The sequence below is a fragment of the Sesamum indicum genome, linkage group LG11 (assembly GCF_000512975.1).
Source record: "Sesamum indicum cultivar Zhongzhi No. 13 linkage group LG11, S_indicum_v1.0, whole genome shotgun sequence".
Taxonomy (NCBI): Eukaryota; Viridiplantae; Streptophyta; class Magnoliopsida; order Lamiales; family Pedaliaceae; genus Sesamum; species Sesamum indicum.
Window position 1 is genome coordinate 12,058,030 of NC_026155.1, and position 7,736 is coordinate 12,065,765.

General features: G+C 33.2%; 3 protein-coding genes and 1 non-coding gene across 4 annotated transcripts in view; 1 reads left to right on the forward strand and 3 right to left on the reverse strand.

Annotated features, from left to right (window-relative positions):
- On the reverse strand, positions 1,496-1,568 carry TRNAA-AGC. Its single transcript has one exon. It is a non-coding gene; the product is annotated as a tRNA-Ala (tRNA).
- LOC105174128 lies at positions 1,776-2,588 on the reverse strand. The gene has a single exon (XM_011096126.2). The coding sequence runs from the start codon at positions 2,387-2,389 to the stop codon at positions 1,955-1,957; it is 435 nt and encodes a 144-aa protein (XP_011094428.1). The 5' UTR covers positions 2,390-2,588; the 3' UTR covers positions 1,776-1,954.
- On the forward strand, positions 5,130-6,713 carry LOC105174129 (uncharacterized FCP1 homology domain-containing protein C1271.03c-like). The gene is made up of 6 exons (XM_011096128.2): positions 5,130-5,453; positions 5,530-5,611; positions 5,694-5,760; positions 5,963-6,133; positions 6,227-6,287; positions 6,361-6,713. The coding sequence occupies exons 1-6, from the start codon at positions 5,228-5,230 to the stop codon at positions 6,558-6,560; spliced, it is 807 nt and encodes a 268-aa protein (XP_011094430.1). The 5' UTR covers positions 5,130-5,227; the 3' UTR covers positions 6,561-6,713.
- Positions 6,627-7,736, reverse strand: part of LOC105174130 (AT-hook motif nuclear-localized protein 1) — a gene marked incomplete in the record, with an annotated part of 3,967 nt that continues 2,857 nt past the window's right edge. The window contains 1 exon segment of the mRNA XM_011096129.2: positions 6,627-7,735.

The following is a 7,736-nucleotide window of genomic DNA, read 5'->3' on the forward strand; positions in this document are numbered from 1 at the left end:
GACGCTGCATTAATAGCCTCTATACTTGTATTTTATTATACATAACAAATTGCGCAATTACCACTTCAAAAAAAAAAAAAAAACTTGAGTCGTTTTATTTAATTAAGACCCAAGATTTACAAACTCGTTGATCTAAGTGTAATTACATAATTGCCCCCCCCCCCAAACCATTGCATAAATTACGAAACTACCCTTAGGGTGAAATTGGAACTTTGATTGCCCTAGAGGAAGTATTATTTGGGTCAGAAATAGTAGAAGCAATTATGGGATCCTTGGACACAAAATAATTGGGTAGAGGTCAGTTATTCTTGGCAATTCGGATGTATGTTTTTATGTTAAAATCTTTGTTTGATTTAGTTTGGTCCCAGAGCACAGCAAACACCAAAAACTCATCACTGCTCCATATGTCCATCATTTCACAGACACTACCATTTATGATTCTGTTGCATATTGGATCAAACTCTTTTTTCTCCCCATATAAAAATAAATTATATTGAATTAAATTTGTTCTTTTATTTCTGTAGTTCCGTCAACGTGCTAGAAAAATAGATTCACAGTCCCGTTTTGATTAGGTATTATGATTCGGTCACCAAATTATTTAAGTTTAACTGTATTACGAGTCATGGGTTCGAGTCTCATAAATGTGAGAAAATTAATCTACTTTAATAGTAGTTATTCGTCTAATTACACATATTTGATATCAATAATTAGAATATATCAATTGTTAATAATTAAAATTTATAATATAATTGCATTCAATTTAGTGTTGGGAAAAAAAAGTAGCAATAATTGGTGTGAGAGTAAGAAAACACACTACAAAATCATGCAACAGATGGTTCTTAGTGGGCTACCTATTTGAATTTGGTTGGTTCTCTTTTATAAGTTGCTTAATACTTTATAGGAAATGAGACAAAAAGGATTCAATATTTTTAGCTGCCCACCAAAAGCATTTATATTGTGGGGAGAAAGACTAAAAAAACAAATGTGTTGTTTATGGAAAAGCAGGGGAAGAAAGAAAAAGGCACAAAAATACTGAGCATATATCCCTCTGATAAATCATCTTATGTGGATGTTTATGCCCTTTGGAACTTTGAATTGAAATCCGGACCAAGATTTGAAGTATTGTCTAATTTTAAGTGGTGAACTTTGAACTTTAGCCGTTTATTTATTTATTGTTGGAGTGTTTGTAGGTGGACTTTTATGCAGTGTCGATATTATGTTTTTTTTATATAAGTAGGGTGTGAAATATTAGTTATTGTAATTGATGATGTTTTAGAATTAATTTATATGAGAAGAAAAAGATGCCAGCAGGTATGTTTTGAGTTGGTGTATTGAATTTGTTCTTGGGCTTGGCATCATTTTGGGCCAGCCCACACTGCTGAATTCGCTTTTAGCCCAATGGATATGAGATTGAAAGTGGGCCGATTTAAATCTTTCCTTTTCAAGACCATCAAATATGGGCCGGAAGCACAAAAAGCAATGGGTAAAGAAAATGTGGAGATGCGGGGTATCGATCCCCGTACCTCTCGCATGCTAAGCGAGCGCTCTACCATCTGAGCTACATCCCCTGTTTGTGGAGACTTCCCACGGAGACTGGAAACAACAGCAAACAACAAACATGTGAAACTACTAATTGAAAGTCCAATAAACAATGTAAGATTGTCATCTTTATCGTGGGTCATGATTACTCACATCCTCATACGTACTGCTAGGAAGGTTCGGTTTCATGGTCCAAAAGTTTTGTAAGAAAATCATCTTCCTACTTTTTGCATGGAAAGAAGGAAAATAAACATCTAATTAATCTGCAAACATTCAAAGTCCTACATTATTTGGAAACCACAACTATTCTTTTTAATTAATCATCCAAAACACAAACTACATGCTCTTTCGATCTTTCCATCCATCTCACACAAACATACAACATGCATTACTCACACTACTACTCATTTATCACTTAATTGACTTTCAAGTGCGGATCCACCTCAATCCGGGCCACCCCTTCCTCCGCCGCCTTGGCCACCTCCACCTCTCCCACCACCAACTCATCAGTCCCTTCCTCCCCCACTTCTTCCTCCACATAGTTCGGATCCTTCTCGTCTATAGCCGGCTCCGCCTCCAGCTCAGCCTCGAACTCCTTCTCCGGCCCTTCCCAAGTATACTTTCCACCGTGTCCCTTCTTGGGGTCATGCTTCAGCGGAAGCCCATCCGCCGGGTGTCGCTCCAATCTGCCCACGCCTTTGTCCACGAGCTTTCTCTCCACGTACTTTACCGTCTCGACGTCGTGGGTCTTGAGCTCCACCTTCTCCACGTGCTTTCTGCCTTCGTCTGCTCGGCACTCCGCCCTGATCGTCACTTTATCTTTCTTCTCATCCAGTACCACTGCCTTCATTTTCTTGAATATCGACGAAAAATAGAGACGAATTCTTGCTTCGGGAATTGCTTTCGCGTGAGTACGACTTCAGATGACGGGGCTGAAGATGGACAAATGTTCCGTGTATTTATAATTTCAGTCTTGAGAAATTGGAAGGTGCTGGAAAAGTGTAGGCAAACCTGTGCTAGAAAGTTCTGCCGGATAGGGTCATCGCCATTTGCGACGAATAATTTTCTCTAGTAAGCGCTAGATGTTCCGTCCCTAAAATTCATCTATACAAGAGATTAGTTTTTAAAATAATAATAAATTGATGAGATTCGAACTCGTAATTTTTAATTCGTAATGCCTCAATATAATCAATTAAACTAAGTGTCGTAGCCAAAAGTGATTAGGATTCAGCTCTGGACTTGCAAAACGTACATTGAATTTTCTTTATAAATTATCTTCTTTTCTTATTGTAGTAAGTATATTCACAACATATTATGAATTTTTTTATTAATTAAAATAAATAACATAATTTCTTACGTCCATAATATATAGAGATATATATGTTAAATACAATAAATTTATAATAATATATATCAAAAAATAATATTAATGAATCTGCAAATGCCTACTTTTAAAAGCCTCATCCATTCTTGCTCGGCCCACGTAATTGGTCCAAATGATTTTCATTTGAGTTCAGACCATAGTGGGCAATATAAATTATTGTCTTCTTTATGTAAATCGAACGATTTTTTTTTTTCTAAAAATTAAAACGAACTTTTTTAAAATTTATTATAATTACAAATAATTTTTTATTATTTATAAATATTTTTAAATAATGGCTGTCTAACAAATACGTCTTTATGATAGTTCATTACAGGGGATTATTTGTTAGACGACTACATATTTTATAGAGTTATTTGTAATTTTTCAAACAATGAGAAAATAATTATAATTATGATAAATTTTAAAAAGTTTATTGTAATTTATTATAATTATTTCACTAAATGGAATGGAGTATTGATCCAAATGACTACTGATCCAGACAATATAAAATAAAAATAAAAATATAAATAGTAAAATAAGTGGGATGGCGATTAATTGACAAATAAGATTATGAAAAGACATCATTTAATCTCTTTACGATAATTAAAACAAAATTTACAATTGAAGTTGTCAAGTCGAATTTAATTTAAAACCTATGTTTCACAATAATTATGAATATTTGTATAAGTGGATTAATAATTATGAGAAGAATCAAAGCTTAATTAAGTTTAATTGAGAGAAATTAGTGGGGTTTAGGTTTGATTAATCATTGAAGCTTGACTAATAACAGTGTCTTTGATGTATTCAGTAAGATTTATATGTGCGGAACCACGTGTCACGATTGCTAGTATATTATAAATTATAAGTATATTTTAGATATATTTAAATTTATAAAATATTATGAAGTGAGTAATTAGTAAAGTAAATAGAAGATTGACGTTGACCATACTTTATGCAAAGAAGAAATGAGTATTATTATGCCATTATTGTCCTATCCAAGCCCCACATGCTACTTATATTATTCGAGCAGTACTAGAATTATAATCATATAATTATTATTTTCTTTAAATATATATCTAATTTGATACTTTTTTTAAAAAGTAAATTAGTTATAATTATATTATAATTTGATTAATCATAATAATTAATATCAAACATTTATAACAGTTATGATCTAATTTTTTGCGATGAATGTTGTTCTCATTTAATTAGAAGCCCGTCTTCAATTTTTTTTTTCTTGGTAAAACAAAAATAAACTCCGACAGATAAAAGAAAATTAAATATTTTTTTTATTAAAAAGTGAAAATACAATATTGTATTTAAACAATCATCTAAATTTCTATCATGATGTTGTCTAAATCCAACGTTTTTAAACAAAAGTTAAAGCACTATGTTTGCAAAACATTTCCCTTATCGGATAAAAGAGAAGGTATAAAATTTGATGTAATTATGAATACTTTTTTATTGTTTGAAAAATTATTAATCAAATATTAATTAAATTATTTAATTATTGAACAGAAGTATAAAATTCTCCAGATTGCCGTTGCTTTAAAAATGTAAAAAGTCGGATGCGGTGGATAATTGTTTTTGAAAAAGCATGTAAAAATAATTTAGAAGTTTTTTAAAAACAAAACTAATAGAATGAGTTAGTTGTTAGACCAGCACTAAATTAAGATATTGATAATGTATTAAATAATGCATAAGTATTTATAATCACACTCAATGTTTGTTTTTGTGTTTTTACACCTTATCTGTATGTTTTTTTTATTTTTCAACTTTCTATATATATATATATATATATAATATAAAACACACATAATTTGACAATAAACAGTGATTTTTGACTCTAAAAAATACAACATTAAATATAAATATATACATATTTATATACATATATATAATATATGATTTGACAATAAATAATGATTTTTGTCTCCCAAATCCCAACATCAAACTTATACCACTTATTTTAAAATATTTTAAATTACCTTAAAATAAAATTCAAACATATCATCTATCTTAAAAAATACACTTACTTATCTCTATTTTTTTTATCTCTATCTTCAAAACACAAATTCAAACATAAGAAAAATTTATGAGACGAATCATCTCCAAAGACTTGTGGAAGAAGAAAAACACAAGTCTAGGTCTTGGTCATAAAGATATTCCTTTCTTAATCTTTATAGTACGTACCATGAATTGGAATGCCAATAGATTTCTCTCTTCTCACATCGTAAAAGCAAAAGCGACGAAACACAGCCGTCCCTACGAATTCCACTCCCACTCTATATAACTCCACTCCCACTACACCCCCATCACACAGCAATGGCGGAGAAATCAAAATTAAAGAATGTGATTTCTGATGAAAGTAGTGATGATGAGAGGCAACCCGCAACCGATCTTGATCTTCCCTTGGACAAACTCAATCTTGGCCCTCAAAAGAAACTCCTTGTGCTGTGCCTGGGTGGGCTGCTGGTCCACAGGGTGCACGTCAGGGACAAGGCGAGCATACGAGGATTGCGCCCTGATATTGTCCATGGAAAATTTTTTGGTATAATTCTGATCCTGAAATTGGGTGTTGTCTGTTTGTTTGGTTGTGCTAATGTTTTCTTGTTTGATTGTAATAGTTTTTAAGAGGCCATTCTGCACTGAGTTTCTGAAGTTCTGCTTCGAACGGTTTGAAGTTGGTCTTTGGTCCTCCGCCAGAGAGTGAGTGAGACAATCCTCTGTTTCCACGTTGTTTTCGTGTTGTTTTAGTACGTGATGTGGTTGTTGCTTCTGAATCTTTTAGTCACAACATTGACGCTGTCCTGCGCGAGATAACTGGTGGAACGGGAAGCAAGTTTTTGTTTGTGTGGGTTAGTATATTTCTAACACATGCTATCGACCACCACACCTATTCTTTCTTGAGCCAACTAAAGTTGTTGTTCAAATCAGGTTTGATTACATCCAATCAGTCATATTACAACATATTGTAATATGTAACGTGATTGGTTACTTTTACAAAATTGTTAGAATAATTCTGATGATTTCCTCATCGTGGGTGATGTGATTTCATAGGGTCAAGATGAGTGCACTGATTCTGGATTTGGGTGCCTTCGCAAGGAGCAGAAGCCCTTGTTTCTGAAAGAACTGAAAGACCTGTGGGAAAAGAAATATAACAAAGAAAAGTATTCTGCTTCAAACACTTTGTTGATTGACGATGAGCCACACACATGTCTCGTCAATCCGGTACCTTAAACCCTGAAAATTTTACCATTGCTGTCTCTCATCTTCCATCAGGGTTTCGAATGTTTAATTCTTGTATTCTACCTACCTTTGCAGCCTAACACAGCAATCTTTCCACAACCTTACAAGAAGCACGACCGCAATGATTCGTTTTTGGGTAAACTAAACTCGATTCTGTTCAACACAATTGTTTCCGCATGGTTCGTTGATTTAACTTGACGTTACTCCAGGTCCAAATGGTGAGTTGCGCAAATTTCTTGATGGGCTTGCTGATGCTAAGGATGTTCCTTCCTATGTGAAAGATCATCGGATTGGACAGCCTGCGATCACACCATCACATCCTGATTGGAGCTACTATGCCAAGATTGTTAGTCATTTTGACAAGAAAGGGGAGACTGAGAAGAGCGCTGAAACATCTGATGATGAGTAGAAAGCAGTTCTGCTGCTAATAGGTGTGCTTACTTTTACAGAATGAGTGGAATTAATGTGTGTGTAATTCGACCTTATACTGGATTTCATGTCCGTAAGCGGTCCTAGAGAGATATCTGCTTATAAATTTCAGAATTTAATATTAATAGTGCAATTGGTTGCCCATTAACAATGCTTTTTTTTAAGATTTGTCCTCGTTATGAATATGTTTTGATTATTTAAAAATTTACAAATATTTCTGAATTAATGGCTCTCTAATAAATATGCCTTCATAAAAATAATTATAATAATAATAAATTTTAGGATAACTTGTTGTAATTTATTATAATTATTTCACTAATTGAAAAAGACATCAGTTAATCTCTTTACGGTAATTAAAACAAAATATACAATTGAAGTTGTCAAGACGAATTTAATGTAAAACCTGTGTTTCACAATAATTATGGATTAATACTAATGAGAAGAATCAAAGCTTAATTAAGTTTAATTGAGAGAAATTAGTGGGGTTTAGGTTTGATGAATTATTGAAGCTTGACTAATAACAGTGTCTTTATTGTCCTTGTAATTAGGTTAATTATGTTGCCCATCTCTTAAAGTCGATCGTTTTCTAAACGGTGAGTTGCTCAAATTTCTTGATGGGCTCACTATTTCTAAGGATGTCCCTTCTTATGTGAAAGATCATTTTGGACGTTCTGCTATCCCTGCTCTGGTCAAATCCACCCTACACCACGAGTGGGATTTTGACATATGGCCCAGCATACTTCTTCATTCATGTATCTATTGGAATCCCAGCTCTTCCACCCGCACAAATGTAGGATGCAATGGAGTTGGAGCTACTATTCCAAGATTGATTGTCTTTTTTACAAGAAAATGGAGACTCAGAAGAGCGCTGAAATATGTGAAGATTAGTAGAAAGTTGTCTGCTGCAAATAGTTGTGCTTATTATTACTAGCTGAGTGGAATTAATATGAGTGTATTACTCGACTTTAATCCTTGATTTCTTGTCCCTAATCTAACATGGAGAGGTACTAAGAATTACTAAGAAAAATCATTACTAATAGTAATACTGCAATTTGGTTGTCATATTTTGCATTGTCTGCCTGTTTAACTAGTTTCCTGCTGTTATAGTCCTTAGCAGGAAACATGTTTACAGCCAGAATGAAGTAGATTTAGTGTT